General features: G+C 45.8%; 1 protein-coding gene across 1 annotated transcript; it reads left to right on the top strand.

The window, feature by feature from the left end:
- Positions 1-1783: 1783 nt before the first annotated feature.
- On the top strand, positions 1784-17139 carry tmem63c (transmembrane protein 63C). The gene is given in 22 exon segments (XM_056296182.1): positions 1784-1993; positions 4659-4738; positions 6122-6209; positions 6685-6722; positions 8374-8516; positions 9795-9846; positions 9938-10046; positions 10195-10268; positions 10471-10551; positions 10648-10768; positions 10986-11119; positions 11921-12043; positions 13073-13226; positions 13378-13484; positions 14326-14412; positions 14816-14881; positions 15005-15167; positions 15303-15408; positions 15925-16092; positions 16212-16336; positions 16656-16730; positions 16909-17139. Coding segments are annotated over 22 exon segments (2535 nt in total).
- The last annotated feature ends 616 nt before the right edge of the window (positions 17140-17755 follow it).

The following is a 17755-nucleotide window of genomic DNA, read 5'->3' as shown; positions in this document are numbered from 1 at the left end:
TAGATAGATAGATAGATAGATAGATAGATAGATAGATAGATAGATAGATAGATAGATAGACAGATAGATACTTTACCCCACTTGAGGAAATTTGTTGCCACAGCCTGTTCATTAAAATACAAGTTCAGCTCCAAACATCCAAATAAAAACCAGTCAACAAATGTATCTTCATTCATACAGACCCTCTGGTAAATCCTTAGCAAAATCTGATGGCTCTTCTCAGGAAGTGACTTCACTAAATAATACCAAGATGCAGTTTATCACAGTTTGGCAGTCTTTAAACCCCAGCCACACAATACACACACACAAACACACACACACCTTTTGCCTCCTTGCTCCCATAATTCAGCCATCTCTTCTTCTATGTCTCACGGCTCTTGTGGAAGTTGGGCTACAGTGCAGGTTGGCTGGGGCTGTAAAGAAGTTTTGGCTGCCTTTTACAGATGCATAGCATGCCGTGTGTTGATGGTTGAGCTCTTCCATTACAATAGCAACTAGTCTTGAAAACATAGGATTGGGGACTGAATCGTTTTTATTTTTTCTTGCCGAGTCAGACATAATCTCTCAGGCAGCTGGGACGACAGTACAGATGCAAAGCGTTGTCCGGAAGCTGTTGCTACTCCATTTCCTTGACTATTTGTTCTGTGAGGCTTGTACCCAAGCGAAGCAGCTAGAAGCTGATCCTGTATTGACTGATCAGAACAGTGTGTGTGGTAGGAGGAGTTTGATGGCTTAGGCCTTCATTTTTTATTTTTTGCCCATGGCAGTGTAATTTATATGTATCATACATATTATACTTGTCATATTATGTGTGCGTACCTCCGGGCAGGGAAATCAAGGCACAGTGGATATACAGCCTGTTCCTCAGAAAGTTATTCAACCTGCCAGTTGAGCACACAGTCAAAAACCCTTGTACTTGTTTTGCAAAGTTGAGTCAATCCATTCTTGCAGTGGAAACATGAAGCATAGAGGTCCTACAAAAGACATGCATGTTGATCAATATGTTCTGCTCCTCAAGTTAAACGGCCTGGTTAACGTTTTTTTCAGGTTTTGAATGAGTTGGCATCCATTCAGTTCTTCACAGTCATGTCCACTTTTCTCTGTCAGCCAATAAAGATCAATGGCTGCTAATGGACGCTATGGGCATTAGACTGGCCTCCATGGACTCCATCATGGCTGCATGGGAGACGCTTGTGCTGATAAAGCCGATTAAGAGCAAAGGCCAGCTGCATGTTAACAAAACAATAGCGGTGACTATATTAGCCATGGCATGGCATTCATTTCCATACAACTCAAAGACAATATCAGCCATTATGATATGCAAACATTATGATCACTCTGTGTGAACATAGGCCTGTATAAGATGGGAGTGTGCTGACAAGACTGGTGCCATGGCAACACTTCAAGTCTAATTCTCCATCTTAATTAAAACAAACCAGGAAGATGATTATTGCAAGCTATTATTGTTTTTCAAGGAGGCTCCTGTGACTACAACATGAATTCTTCTCTGTGCACATAAAATCTAAGGCTACCCACTCAAAGGCATTGATAAAGTTGTTTTATGTCTTTGTGAAATAAAGGCCCTCAGGAGCTTCAGGTTACTGAAGACCAGAGAAATGTCAACTTTCTACTGGGTATCTTTAGTACAAAATCTCAGTCGGATGAATGCTTTGTCATAAAATCTCCCCAGGCGGTGGCTTACTGCGAAAGGCAAGTGGCAATGAACTATCTCTCTGTCCTCTTAGGTATCGTCGTATGACTTCAACCCCAATGAGCAGAAGTGATGTCAGACTCTGAGCTGTTTGTGACCAGGGTGCCTTCCATGGAGGGAAGCGATCTGGAGCTGGATGTCCTGGGCTTCCTGGGTTCCTTTGGGGACGAGAACAGCACAGTAGAGAGATGCTACCGCTCTCATTCCCGCAGTAGTGTCCTCCAGGGTCTGCCCTTTGGAGGGGTGCCCACTGTCCTGGCCATCAATGTGGTACTCTGGATGGTATGTACTGCTCATATACACACAAACACACATGCATACATGCATGCACGCACGCACGCACGCACGCACAACACACACACACACAATACATTTCAGACACTTTATTTAAAAATTACTAAGTTAAATCTTAATTTATAGAATATTCAGCTATTGCAGAGGTCTCTTAGAAGCCTTGTTCCATACAAATGTCACATGGTCAGTCTATTTCAGAGAAAAATATTTTTTTCCGGGGCTCTGACCGATTGTCAAACCTAGGATCCAAGAGGAACAATGCAATGCGGATTCCGTCCTGGCCGTGGAACAACGGACCAACTCTTTACCCTTGCGGAAGTGCTGAGGGGGACATGGGAGTTTGACCAGCCAGTCTACACGTGTTTTTTGGACTTGGAGAAGGCTTACAACTGTGTACCCCAGGGCACTCTGTGGGGGGTACTGTAGGTACAGTTGCTACAAGCCATCCGGTCCTTGTATAACCAAAGTGAGAGCTGTGTCCGCATTCTCGACACAAAGCCAAACAAGTTTTCAGTGGGTGTCGGACTCCACCAAGGTTGTCCCTTGTCTCCGATTCTGTTTGTGATATTCATGGACAGGATCTCAAAGCGCAGCCAAGGTGAGGAGTGTGTCCATTTTGGGAACCTCAGAATTGCATCTCTGCTCTTCGCAGATGATGTGGTTTTGTTGGCTTCATCAGAACGTGACCTCTGGCGCGCACTGGGGTGGTTTGCAGCTGAGTGTGAAATGGGCGGGATGAGAGTCAGCACCTCCAAGTCTGAGGCCATAGTTCTCTACCAGAAAATGGTGGATTGCTCCCTCCGGATTGGGGGTGAGTTGTTGCCTCAAGTGAAGGAGTTCAAGTATCTCGGGGTCTGGTTCACGAGTGAGGGTAGGATGAAGTGGGAGGTTGACAGGTGGATTGGTGCAGCATCAGCAGTAATGTGGACGTTGTACCGGACCGTTGTGATGAAGAGGGAGCTGAGCCAGAAGGCAAAGCTCCTTATTTACCAGTCAATCTTCGTTCCATCCTCACCTATGGTCATGAGCTTTGGGTAGCGACCGAAAAGGTGAGATCATGGATACCAGTGGCTGAAATGAGTTTCCTCCGTAGGGTGTCTGGGCTCAGCCTTAAAGATAGGGTGAGGAGCTCAGACATCCAGAGGGAGCTCGGAGTAGAGCCGCTACTCCTTCATGTCGAAAGGAGCCAGTTGAGGTGATTCGGGTGGTTCAGTGCCTCCTGGGCGCCTTCCTTTGGAGGTTTTCCGGGCACGGCCAACTGGGAGCAGACCCCGGGATAGACCTAGAACTCGCTGGAGGGACTACATGTCTAATCTGGCCAGGGAACGCCTTGGGATCCTCCAGGAGGAGCTGGAGGGCATTGCTGGGGAGAGGAACATCTGGAGTGCCCTACTTAGCTTGCTGCCACCGCGACCCGAACCTGGATTAGCGGCTGAAGATGAATGAATGAATGAATGAATAATTTTTTTCCAAGATCTTTTCAAAAGTTGCATCAAAGGTGTTGGGGAAGTTGGACATTAATTGGGTTGTTTAACATACATCTTCCTCTGTCACACCAGCCTCCTGCATGTCTTCCCCCACCACATCTATAAACCTCCTCTTTTGCCTTCCTCTTTTCCTATTAAAAGAAAAATCTGCAACCTTCCCACATACACAAGACACCATGTCAAGTCTATTAAGAACAGATTTGTATATAATTTCCAATCTCCAGATAATAATAGGCTTCAGGTTTCAGTCATCAAACTCCTCTCTGCTGTCAGGCCTTGTCAAGCTCGATCTATGTGCTGATTTCACTCTCCATATGCCGCTCCATGTTTTAATTGGTCCGTTTGATTGCTGCCAGGTTGTCAAGACAACACAGATCACCCTTAATGGTGAGCTCGAGTCAAAGCATGCCTAGACCGAGGTGATGCCAGTTCATCATCACTTCTATGGTCATCACCGAATAAATCATCTGTGGGACGTTCGGTGAACTTAACTCTAAATAAAAAGAAAACAGTGTGGAGGAGATGGGCATAGAAAAATAGACAGTGCGGAGAGATTTATACCCCTGCAAAGTGTTTAGGATGCGTAGTCAGCCATGACTGCTAATGTTGAAGCCTACACATTACTCATCTCAGAGGCTCAGTCATGGCTCCCCTAATTACCAATGCATGGCTTTGAATCACTAAAAAGTGAATCATTCAACATTTATGGGAGCTTTCCTCCAATTAAAGTTGCCGTCATATCCGCAGAGCCAATATTTTCCAAGTCAAATGAGTTAATGATTTATGCTGTAGTTTAACACTCACCTGCTCCCGTCCCTCATTTGCATTTGTCAACAGTCATTCATCATGCTTTAATTTATTTGTCCCTTCAACCACGCCACCCAAAATTCGTTCTACTGTGTAAAATAATTGATTTTTCAAGGTATTTTCCCCCCTTTGTCTGGGGTATTTCTGTCTATAACTAAGGAACAATGGAGGCTACGGTAGTCTCATATTTAATCTTGATATTGACTTCACTTGGTTCATAAATGGTGCACGGTGTGTCTGCATATGTGCATGCTGACCTCATGCCGGTAGTTTCCACGACAACCACACACTAGGCTTCTCTAAAGGAAGACAATGATGTGTGGCCAATCCCTGTTTTCACCTATTGTTGTGTCTTCCAGTTCCTCTTGCTGATCTTCTCCTGTCTGAGGAAGGCTGCATGGGACTATGGCCGCCTGGCTCTACTGATGGAGAATGACAGGTACCTCAGTTTCCACTCACCAACTCACACTGAACCCCCTTATGCACTTTGAGGTGTCATAGCCAAGTCAACGTTCAAGATGGAGTATTAATCCTCAGTGAAAACATGACTCCTGATGCTGCAGCCTCCAGCTCCCTCTCCTGGATTAAATGGTGCTGCAGCAAAATTGAAATACAGCAGGAAAGACCTGCCATTGCCTCTCCTCCTGTTTGCTTGTTGTTAGAGCAGATAACCTTGGTATAAGGCATACTGTTGTAGGTTCATCATTATGTCTATTCTTCTTTGTTCCATTCATGTGTTAAGATATTCATGTGCACACAGACACACACATACACACAGATAGACAAACTCGCACATGTGTACAGTGGTTGATGTAGAATCTGATCAACGCCGTTATCTGCTCCTATCTGCTTTTATCTGCTACCAGGTTTCAAATCAGTCAAGGTCCACTCAGTGGGCGTCTCTATGGGGTCTGCTGTGATTTTACTTCTGCATGACCTGAAGCTATGCTCCAGTGTGAGCGCAGGCTTGATTAGTTCTGCCTGACCAGTGGTGGCGTCATAGCACCAAGGGGCAAGCAGCATCTGTGTGTTCTGCCGAGCTGCCTCATGCTAATTCAATTATGTTGCTTCAAGTGACATGCTGTTGAATTATCAGGGGGTATGACTCATAGAACTGTTTTACTGAAATGAAAACATTCAGCATGTACATTGTTATTACCCTTGATTATAGTTATTCTACATCCCCGCCCCATCCCCACAGTGTCCTTTGTCAGTAGGCAAGGTGATTGCCTGTTTTCTTGATTGCAGCCCAATGTTGCTTCCACAATCAGGCAAAGTATTGGACAAAAGAAGATGATAAGGGCGTCTGGGTGGTGTGGCGGTCTATTCTGTTGCCTACCAACACGGGGATCGCCAGTTCAAATCGTGTTACCTCCAGCTTGGCCGTGTCTGCGGGTGGGAAGCCGGATGTGGGTATGTGTCCTGGTCGCTGCACTAGCAGCACCTCTGGTCGGTCGGGGCGCATGTTGGGGGGGAACTGGGGGGAATAGCGTGATCCTCCCATGCACTACATCCCCCTGGTGAAACTCCTCACTGTCAGTTGAAAAGAAGCAGCTGGCGACTCCACATGTATCGGAGGAGGCATATGGTAGTTTGCAACCCTCCCCGGATTGGCAGAGGGGGTGGAGCAGCGGCTGGGACATCTCGGAAGAGTGGGGTAATTGGCCAAGTACAATTTGGAGGGGGGGATCCAAAAAAAACCCCAAAAACAAGATGATAATGTGAAATGATGGTAAATGACCCAAACTGAGAAGACTAGCACTCGCTTAATAGTAAGAGGATGATCCTGCCATTTCTTTGCTTAAACACCTGTCCTTTTCAGTCTGACATCCCTCTTTTATGGGGAACCAAGCGAGAAAGAGAAGTCCCCCTCAGAGTCCAGCCCCTCTGACTTGGACATGAAGGACATGGTGAGTATTGCTGGGTTCGACTGAGGAGAAAGTCATTCATCTCCGCATCGCGTCCCAAAAGCTCTTAAGCAGTTGAAATGAATGGCACATTGATGAAGTGAATGGCACATTGTCATCCACCTCAAGAGAACAGGCCAGAGTGTGACTACTACCATGGCCTGTCTGTCACTCCTCGACACCTATACGACAGAGTGAGGTCACTCCTTCTGTGTTTATAATGGCCTAGGACAGAGTCAGACAGGAATCATCGCCTAACGTGCGCACCAAGCTGAGGCTGCAGTAAAGTGGTTAATGCTTCAGGCTAGACCTATTAAATCTCTCTGTCTTTGTCACATTAGAGGCCTTATTGTTATGCAGATGGTCGATGCAAGCTAGTAGCCAGATGTGCAGCGCTCTCTGTTCCACACACATGACATTTTAATATGTTTTAATGGGCAAGCCGTTGAAGGTTTTATGTCTCTCCTCATTCTCTTAGGGCTTCTGCTCTTGGCTTGTGACACTTTACCATATGAAGTAAGTCCACAAAGAAGTTGCCCGTTTAATTGTTGCATCCCTCCCCCATCCTAACTGCCATCCTTTTACGATTCTGTCTTCAAAGTTGATGTCAGCATCAAACGTAAACTCTCGTATTATATGTCATTAAGAAGCAAAAACAAACGAGTCTGGGCTCATACGACTGGGCTGCCGTGGTTTCCAACTGAATATTTGCACTACCTCAACCCTGACTGCACTAAACTGATTTGGGACTGTGGAAAAAAAAAAGGATTTCCACTGTGTCCATGGTTTCCATAGTATTATTGTGGAGTTTGGGCACTTCTGTTTTTAGTTCGTGTGCTAGCCACTCACCCTGGGATCCTTGAGAAAGTGCTAACCCACCCTGTGAGTTCTCAATGTGTGGGCTGCCATGAGACCAGCATGCACCTCCTGTTTTTGTTTTGTTTTTTCTTCTTTTTTTTTCTTCTCGTTCTTTTTTTATGACACTGGGTTTCCTGAACCTCCCGCCAGAGCTGTCCTGGTCAACCACAGCTTTTGGCACCAGAGTAATTGTGGCGCAGTTTCACTCATGATGGGGTTTCAGCTGTATGCACATTTGTAATGGCAAATGACTGGACCTGTGCCAGCACCTTAGGGTTATTCATTTACTTGCTCATTTATTCATATACTAATGCTGAAGCTAATTTTTTTTAACCTCTGGCTAGATGAAAGCCAGCTAGCGTGATGTCCCTGAAGCACCTAGGGAATAAATATCTTCTTCCCTGCAACGTGTTTGTCGGTCCTCTGCATTGTCTACACAACCTTGAAGCACAGAGGATTAAATCAGAGGCCATGAGTTAGATAATGGCTTTGCATCCTGCCCTTCCATGATGATATTACTGCGCTCCTTTTTACTACCATCAAAGGAATTGTTATATAATATATAATGAAATCTATCCCCATCTTATACCCACCACCCATTTAGTGCATAGATAGATTTCACGATCACAGTCATCCATCCTTTTCTTCATGCTGGACATGTGGCTCCAACAGCAATCTAAAGCTCAACGCAATAAACGGGGGACAAATCCACAACCCTGCTTCAGAGCAATAAAAAGAGGCAGTCAAAGCAGTCCATCATAGTGAATTTATGTGGGCATTTTAAGAATTTACTATTTTTTACGTTTTACTGTTGTTTCCTACTGTGCTGCTTCCTGCAACACAGTAAACAGGCAATTCCCGGCAGGAGTCACTCCACCTCGCCACAGCAAAGCGAACACTACGGGGGAATATTACGATGAAAAACGACTTTAGATGTTTTTCCATTGAAACGCAAATTTGCAATGATGGACTGCTGTAGCGTCACATTAGCTATTGCTGAACAGTGGAGTGCTTGCTTTTTTTTTTATTTTGCACTGATCGAGGATTGTGTATTTGTCCCCCATCAATTGCATTGAACTGTAAATGGCTAGCTGGAGTTTCGTGAGAATGAAATAGTGGTGGCCTTCCAAGACTCTGAACTATTCCTTTAACTTCTGCATTTGTCCATCTATGTGGCAATGGCATATGCCTACCCTCAAGAGCAACATGCTACCTCTCTCTGTTTCTCTGTGTTGTGTGCTGTAAGGCATTATAGATTCGTATACTCTTGGCACTCTCCCACAATTCCCTATGTGCTCTCTTCCCACAGAGACGAGGAGATCCGCAGTAAATGTGGCATCGATGCCGTCACGTACCTGTCCTTCCAGCGCCACATCATACTGCTCATGACAGTGGTCTGCTTGCTGTCTTTGGCCATTATCCTGCCTGTAAACTTTTCCGGGAACCTCCTTGGTAATTTTGGTGCTCACACGAGGGCTTGACTGACTGTTTAAAGGCCCGGGGATATCCCTTACATCAGGAAAGGGACTCGGGACGCCTTTCAGGGAGGGACACCATGCCACACAGAAAGACACACTGAAACATCCACACAGGATATTTTGGTTTGAGGGAGCCAAAACAAAGACTAAATTTAGTGTGGACAAAAGCTATGTAAAAAAAAAAAGCGAAGCAAGTGGGGTAAAACACAAAATTAAATATTATCTTTTCCTTCAGAAGTAATCAACATTTTCGTTTTCAAAATGGAAAGCGAAAACCAAATTTAACTTGAAAACTAGCAGAAAAGACAATATCCCTTGCGGGCATGTTCCATGTTCATGCTCAAGCACATACACGGACACACACACTCGCACACATTGAGTACAATCATCCCCTAGCCCTCAACCCTAACCTTAACCATCAGAACTACATGACTAACCTTAACCCTTACCCCGACCTTAACCTAATCCTAAGTCTAACCTTAACCCCGAAACCCAAGTCCTCACCCTAAAATAGACCCTTAAAGAAGAGAGAACTGGTCAAAATGTCTCCACTTTGCAAAAATATCCTTGTTGTTACACACACACACACACACACACACACACACACACACACACACACACACACACACACACACACACACACGAGCTTTCCTTCAGTACCTAACAGCTGCTACAAGTACGGTTGTGTGTTATAATCAAGCTGTACCCTGGGTTGGACAGTAGAAAATAGAAAATCCTTCATTTCCTCTTAACACTATAGTGTAGGTGTCAGAGGTTAAGATGGCACACAAAACCAACTGCCAAATAGCAACAGAAATACCATTTGGCAGCTGCATGATTTTTTTTTTTTAAGCAGGCAATGAGTAAGCCCTCCCATACGGAATGTAGACCAGAGCCATTATGGGATCTTAGAGAGCTGTGTTCTCCACATTCATTTTATTGCTGTTGGTTGTCATCTTATGGACCAGTGTGTCAGAGCCATTAAATAAACCAGCGGTCTTTAAGAGGCTTCCATGGAAACGGCAAACAAAGTGTGCCCAAACTAAAAAGCAGAGTTTGACATGCCCATGTTCGGGTGAATGTTTTGTTTGGTTTCTTTGACAGAAGATGTCATTAAATTGGGCAGGAAATATATTTTCTGAAAAAAAAAATGCATTGCCTCGCTATTGCCTCATCTTCCAGAAAATGCATGTCTTCAGGTTATTTGAATCTAACAGTGCCTCTCTCTTGTCATATGTCATAACTTCTACAGGAGACAGTCCTGAAAATTTTGGAAGAACAACATTGGCTAATGTTAACGCAAAGTAAGTGTAACTCTGTAACTCACAGACCCATGAAATCAAACTCGCGTAAATGATGACACGAGTGTATGTCTGTTTCTTTGTCTACACGCAGGGATAACTTTCTGTGGCTCCACAGTATTTTTGCTCTGATCTACTTCATCATCACAGTGCTGTGTATGGCCAACCACTCCTCACGGCTGGAGTACAGAGAAGACGAGCAGGTCTGTCACCGTCACATTGTGTAAAAGTTGAGGTGTGCTCCCGTTCCCTGTCAAAGCTCTGAGAGGACAACTGCACTGTTGCCACTAACAGGCTATCAGCACTTATATTGGCACACTCGATGTGTTATTTGTGTTTTATCTATTGCAGATAGCCCGGACTCTGATGATTACCTCCATCCCGAGAGAGATTTCCGACCTGGGACTCATCACCAAACATTTCCAGTATGCAGCAGCTCTGAGCAATAGCATAGTCGTGCCCTTATGCCTTTTTTCATTTGGTTTGTTTTTTGTTTTAGTTTATTTGACATCATCTGATTCGTATTTGGAGACTAAGGTACTGCTCTACCCTGTGAAACACATGGTACATAAAGACACTGCACTGAGTATTGTCAGCATCCCTGCCCACTCTCGCTTCCTTCTCTAGTGAGGCCTACCCAAGCTGTACCGTCACCGATATCCGCTTCTGCTTCGATGTCCACACGCTCATGACGCTGGACTCGGACAGGTACGGTCTCTTCCACTGATACAGACAGTCCGGTTTCTGATAAACAGAAGCATGGTGTCACTGTTTCAGTGTCTGCACACGTTCTGTATGCTGCAGGCGAAAGGCCATGAAAGGCAGGCTGTACTTCACCACAAAAGCCCAGAAGGAAGGAAAGATCACGATCAAGACCCATCCCTGCGCACAGATATTTTGTTGCGACATCTGTGGCTTTGAACAGGTATGTTTGTATGTAATCACATGTATTTTAGGGATCAGCACCCTAACGCTGCTGTATTATCATGCAACACGAGTCTGTTGCATGACCACTGGATGGCACTGCAACCCAGATAAAGGTATGAGGAGCAATACCGAACACACTGCCTTGGCAAATCTTTAATTCTCTATCTATCATGGTCAGCTTGGATGAATAATTAATCTTACATCCGCTTCTGTAGGTGGATGCAGAACAGTACTACAGCGAGTTAGAGGAGAAGCTGACGGATGAATTTAACGCTGAGAAGAATCGCATCTCCCTGAAGAGGCTGGGCATAGCCTTTGTGACTTTTCAGGATGAGAGGATGACTGCTGCGTGAGTACCCTACAACATGGCATCCAGGTTGAATGTTTCTTAGTTCCACTCATCGTATCATAGCTAATTTCAGCCCTGTAAATGACTGGAAACTTAGAAACAGTAGACTTAAGAGCAATCACTTGACCAAGGAAGTGCTATTTGACTGACTGCTTGAACAGTACACTTGCATGATGGCTCTTTGGTCAAAAGAACAGTTTAAGGCCTCAGCACTTTTATTCCTTGCAAAAAGTTTTTAGTAATCTTGGAGTTGACGCTTATTCCACTGTTGCTCCCACTGTTTGTTGCTCTAATTAAGAGTATCAGTAAAGGGCGTCCGGGTAGCGTCGCGGTCTATTCTGTTGCCTATGAACACAGAGATCGCCAGTTCGAATCCCTATGTTACCTCCGGCTTGGTCAGCCATCCCTACAGACACAATTGGCCGTGTCTGTGGCCGGATGTGGATATGCGCCTCCTCTGATTGGTTGGGGCAACTTCAGGGGGAGGGGGAACTGGGGGGGAGGGGAAGGATAGCGTGATCCTCCCACACGCTATGTCCCCCTGGTGAAACTCCTCACTGTCAGGTGAAAGGAAGCAGCTGGCGACTCCACATGTAACGGAGGAGGTATGTGGTAGTCTGCAGCCCTCCCCGGCTCGGTAGAGGGAGTGGAGCGGCGCCCGGGACAGCTCAGAAGAGTGGGGTAATTGGCCAAGTACGATTGGGGGAAAAAAAGGGGGAAAAAAGAGTATCAGCTGAAGTCTAAAAGTAATAAATGCTGCATGCTACATGTTTAGAGGTTCTGCGTTGCTCTATCTTCCAGCATTGTAAAGGACTACCGACGTGTGCGTTGCCATCGCAGACCTCAACAGTCCAGCATCACCACTGTGGTGCAGTCTCACAACTGGCATGTGAGCTATGCTCCTGCCCCGAGTGACATCATCTGGTCAGTATAGGCACTAAAGTACGCTTTCATTCCCCTGTTTTCATGACTGATATGTGCACTGATACCACACTGAGCTGCACCTGTACCTCAGCTGAATCTATAAATGCACAGTATAGTATGAATTACGCATCTCTTCTTGCATTGTTCTTTCTTAATGCCTGCATATTTTATTCTTCTTATTAGTATGCCCACTGATTCCTATGGCCACCGACAAAAAACTTACAATAGATTGCAAAAAAAAATAATAATCCAAAGACACAATATTCTTCTAATATGAATATGATTCATTGAATAAATTACATTTGTGGTGTCTCGCAGTTATGTTGTTATCAACTGGTATGTAATGGTCACTGGTTTTGTGGAGTAATCACACAACCATTTGGTCATTTATAGCTCAATTCCAATCAGCCAGCACTCTGTTAATTGGATTAGCCGTTATGCTTGATCTATATCTCAGGAAGCCAACGCAGCACCCCCACTGAAATTATGTAAGAAGTGAGTGAGTGCATACATATGGAAAATTACCCAGAGACATGAGAGTGCTCACTGTTTGACATTTATGTCTCACTGGCTGCATTTGTATGGTTGTGTACAAAGCATGTGTGTGTGTGTGCACCTGCATGTGTGCGCTTGGTGATGTTGACGTGTGGGTACATACGGGCATGTATACGTTGGACTATGACTGTGTTTGCACTGAGTTGGATGACTGGAGCGGTCCCAGGCTGCTGGGTCAAGCAGGGACGGTTGTTCCTTCATTAAAATGGAGAGCTGGAGTGTGCTGTGCCCAACCTGCTCTCTGGTTCACTGCGCATTCCCTCGCACACGAGAGATGGCCAGTGTGGTGCTGACGCTCGTGGGGTTTTCACCTGGGGCTAATTTAGGCTTTTGTTATTACAAGCGGGCCGGGCGGTGCGCCCTGGCAACACTCCATCCATTTGAGTGAGCGCCTCACTGTGTCAACTCTTTATCTTGCTTACATGATTGGATGGCTCTGAACTGAGGCTCATTGTTTCCCCCCCTTGTCTCTAGGGAAAACCTGTCAGTGTGTGGCTCTCGCTGGTGGCTCCGCTGTGTCCTTCTCAACATCCTCCTCTTCCTCCTGCTTTTCTTCCTCACCACTCCGGCCATCATCGTCAACACCATTGACAAGTTCAACGTCACTAAGCCCGTGGAGAGCCTGCGGGTCAGAGTTAGCGACTTACTGGCTCGACTGATAAGGGTTGCAAAATGTTTCGCGTGGTGCCGATGATTTCTACAGCATTTCCTTTGTTTTTCAACGCCTGATGCCCCCATTGCAACCCTATTAAGGCGATGTCTTTAATCTCCCTTCGCAGAACCCGATCGTTACCCAGTTTTTCCCGACCCTCCTGCTGTGGGCGTTCTCTGTGCTCTTGCCTTTCATCGTCTACTACTCAGCCTTCTTTGAGTCTCACTGGACCAGGTACCCACCAGCCATCGACCACTGCTCACCCATCTCTCAAATGGAAATGTCTGTGCTTCGTCTCTTCAAATAGGCCCTACTTGTTTTTCTGCCCGTCTTCCTCTTCCCGCTCAGCCCCCCATTATATATCTCTCGCCCTTCTCTCCCTCAGTCTCTCTCTCTCCCTCCTCTCCTTCTCTCTCTCTCTCCCTCCTTCTCTTTCCCTCCCTCCCTCAGTCTCTCTCTCACCCTCCTTCTCTCTCTCTCTCTCTCTCTCTCTCTCTCTCTCTCTCTCCCTGTCTCTCTCTCCCACCCTCCCTCAGTCTCTCTCCTTTTTCTCTCTCTCTCTCTCCCTCCCTCAGTCTCTCTCCCACCCTCCCTCGGTCTCTCTCTCTCTCCCTCCTTCTCTCTCTCTCTCTCCCTCGGTCTCTTTCTCCCCCTCCCTCAGTCTCCCTGCACTATTATTCTGGGCAGGTTGTCATAGAGATCTCCATGTGGGGATAATCATATGCGCGGTAGACAGCGTGCTCTGAGGAGCAGAACAACTGTGCATGAGCAGACAGCCTCACACAGCACCTATGAGTTCCCTTTACATAAGCACCGCCATAAACGTGTTATGCAGGCGTGAAGTGTGAAGAACCAAATGCAAATCAACTGTTTACTGGTGTGAAAAAAATGCAATTTCTGCTCATGAACCCAGCAGGCCTCTACACATTCCTTTAACTTGATATAGATTTATATAAGAAAAAGTTTCACATAAAGTTCACACACGCAGCATTTACAGTGTAGTGTAGCTAAAAGTGTGCACCGTGTTTGGCTAATGTTCTCTCTTTCGATGATTTGATGTGGTTCTGTCGCTCAGGTCTGGTGAGAATCAGATAACAATGCACAAGTGCTTCTTACTGCTGGTCTTCATGGTGATCGTCTTGCCCTCACTTGGTCTATCCAGGTACACCCAGTTCTGCAGAACGTCAGTATATATACGATAGAATCTTGCACGTCCTACCTCCGCTTGCTAATACTTTGAATCCCTTCTTAAAACATGCTTTTATGGACCTGCTTTCTGTGACACTGTTCATTTTGCCCACCATTAATGTTGGATCTCTTATGTTTTTAACATTTTTATTTCAATTTCCATTTGCCAAGAGTCACCCAAAATTTTGTCTTTTTGTTGTTACTATACTCAATTTCATGCTGCCTGCAAATATTATTTGATTTCACGGCTATATTGTTATTATTACTAGTAGAAGTAGTAGTGGGGTTGTGTTGCTATTCTTCTTGATATTGTGTAAAATGCATCTACCGTTTTTATTCTTTCCTAGTTCTTCTTTCATGTTTTATTCTGTCTGTAGCCTGGACCTCTTCTTCAGATGGCTCTTTGACGTCAACTTCCTGGATGAGAAGGATGTCAAATTCCAGTAAGATTGCCCTCTCTGTCAGATGAAAAGTACTGAAATTAACAAGCGCTTAACCCAGTCTGGCAGCTACAAAGCCACTTCCATCGTTAACAGACTGTCCCACGGCATCTTCTCTCGATACAGGTGTGTGTTTCTTCCTGACAACGGGGCGTTTTTCGTTAACTATGTGATTACATCCAGTCTGATCGGCACGGCCATGGAGCTGCTGCGGATCCCAGCGCTGATGGTGTACGCCTTCCGCCTTTGCTTCGCCAAGTCCCAGGCTGAACGCATCCACGTCAAACGGGTTAGCCCAGCCGCTCATGCTTATCTCGGTGCTTTCCCGTGTGGCTCAGTGGGTCATGCACTGACTTTTATGCATGAGACACAAACAGTAACTGACAACCCCTGTTTATCTTATTGTGCCTGTTTCCCTCTGCAGAGCCAGGCATATGAGTTCCAGTTCGGTCTGGAGTATGCCTGGACCATGTGTATCTTTGCTGTTAGTGTGACCTACAGCATCACATGTCCGATCATCATGCCCTTTGGTAAGTAGTACCAAACTATTGTACGATTGGATATAGTACATTGGTTACTAACATACAGCAGTTTGTCTTCTTTTACCCTCATTTCCTCCCTGCCCTTTCCTATCCCATCGTCCCCCTTCACATTTTCCTACCCCTATGTGCGCGTGTGTGTGTGTGAGAGGTTGTATGTGTGCAGTGTTAATACTGCAACCTTCCTCACCTCTGCTGCCTGCCAGCCTGGTGCAGACTGTGTGAATTTGCTGCTGCTGTCCCAGACGTTCAGACACAGCGAGTTGCGAGCCAGACGCCCACACTACTCCCGTCTGTGCCCAGAGCTCAACAAGCCTCTGTTTACTATACTACATGCAGATCCTCATTTGCAGCATAATACACAGGGACATGAAGCCCCTTGTCTTTCACATGTGGTTTTGGGAGTGAAATGAGCACACGAGTTGTCATTAAATGTATTGAGCTGATGGGCCTGTGTGTGTGTGTGTGTGTGTGTTTGTGCGCGCGTGTGCTTGATTGTGTCCTCAGGTCTATTATATGTGATTCTGAAGCACATGGTGGACAGATACAATATCTACTATGCATATGTTCCGACCAAGCTCAACCAGCGTATCCACAGAGCAGCCATCAGCCAGGTCATTGTAGCTCCCATCCTCTGCATATTCTGGCTCCTCTTCTTCTCCGTGCTCCGATTAGGTAATTAGTGATTGCACTCCTCATCCTTACTGGTCCATTATACAGCAGTTTTCCATCGTTCCATAACAGGCACATGCTAACATTGTGCTTTTTTATTTTTTTGCCCCCCCCCTCCCCAGGTCTAGTACATCCCATCACCCTCTTCACCTTTGTGTCCCTGCTCTCCTGCATCACCTTTTCCCTCCTTCGCTTGTGCCTTAGGAAGCAACCAGACAAGTCAACAAGCTATCAGGTCAGTGACTAAGCAAAATAAATGTAGAGCTGTAGTTTTGTTGATGATGCACTCTAACTGAATATCAATGCCCTCTTCTCGCAGAGAGGATTTTGATTACGTTAATTTTAGGATGTAATGTGCTGGAGTGGTTGCATGTTGACCCAGCTGCTCTTTTCCCAATTCTTGGCTGTATTTTTTTTAACTGCTTGTTTTTTGTTTTTTTTTTGTGTTGTGGTGTTTTGCATTGTGTTATATCGCATTATGCTGTTACGTCATGTCATGTCATGTCATGTCATGTCATGTTATGTCATGCTATGTCATGTAATGTCATGTTATGTTCTTGTTTCAGATGGCGGACCAGCCAGCAGAGGGGATGTACAATGATACCGAGAGAAGCACTGTGACCTCCACCACTGCCTCTAGTGTAGAGTATCATATCACTTGTTGTTAAAGTGTCTCGACATACTATGCCTAGTGGCCATATAGTTGATTGATTTAATCAAAACATATAGAGATAAACAATTATGTCATAACCTTACCATGAATTGAGTGATTTTAGCCAGTAGTATACAACATGACTTATGCATCAATCTCTCCCCCAGCTGTTTGTAGCATCTGTGCTACTGGAGCCAGAGCTGGGTTTATCACCCATGCCCTCTCCAGCCCACCAGACCTACGGCACCATGGCCAGCTCCCGCAGTTCAAGCCGTGGTCTAGTGGAGGAAGCAGAAGGGGAAGAGAACCAGGCCCAGACCCATGAGACCGAGCTCCAAGACCCCCCAGACCCTCACTATTCTAGCCCCCTCATGGACAGCCCATAGGGCTACCAGTAACACTAAATCCTTGCCATGCTGATTTCCAGGTGTCACATACCTGGAAAACACAAATAGCGCTAAATGCCATGATGCTATGTTTTCGCCATTGACCTCAAGACTCAAACTCAGCTGCCTCAGCCACTCAAAACACAACGAATGAAACAACCTTCTCTCCAGACTGATACCGGGAGTATGGGAGCAGGGTCCCCATGGAAAATGACCAAATCACCCCAAGGCCGCATTAGAAATGCCAATCACTCATCAGTTGCTACGGACGAAATATCAGCTTAAATATAACACTATTTTCGACTGTTATTTGCTCTTCTACAGTTGTTTCATGCGCTTTTGATGCTCATGCGTGGATCGATTAAAAGCAACAAATGTGACCTGGCTGGAGTTGACTTTGACTAGCCGGAGGAGACACACTGTCCACATGTGCCACATGGACATGAGTCAAGGTGAATGTTCCCATTAGCGCGGGTGGTGTGAGCAGGCTTTCCCCAGCAGAATGACAGAGTGGTCTTGGCATGGGCGGAGCTCCCTCCTCAGTGGTAGAGTTCGAGGAGGCAGAGGGTGAGGGTGACAAGTTGTGAAGCCATCTGCAGCGAGAAAGCACACAGACGGAGGGCAGAAT

Source organism: Lampris incognitus, chromosome 16, assembly GCF_029633865.1.
Source record: "Lampris incognitus isolate fLamInc1 chromosome 16, fLamInc1.hap2, whole genome shotgun sequence".
Lineage (NCBI taxonomy): Eukaryota > Metazoa > Chordata > Actinopteri > Lampriformes > Lampridae > Lampris > Lampris incognitus.
The sequence above is the reverse complement of the archived record's forward strand: the minus strand, read 5'-3'. Positions and strand labels throughout refer to the sequence as shown.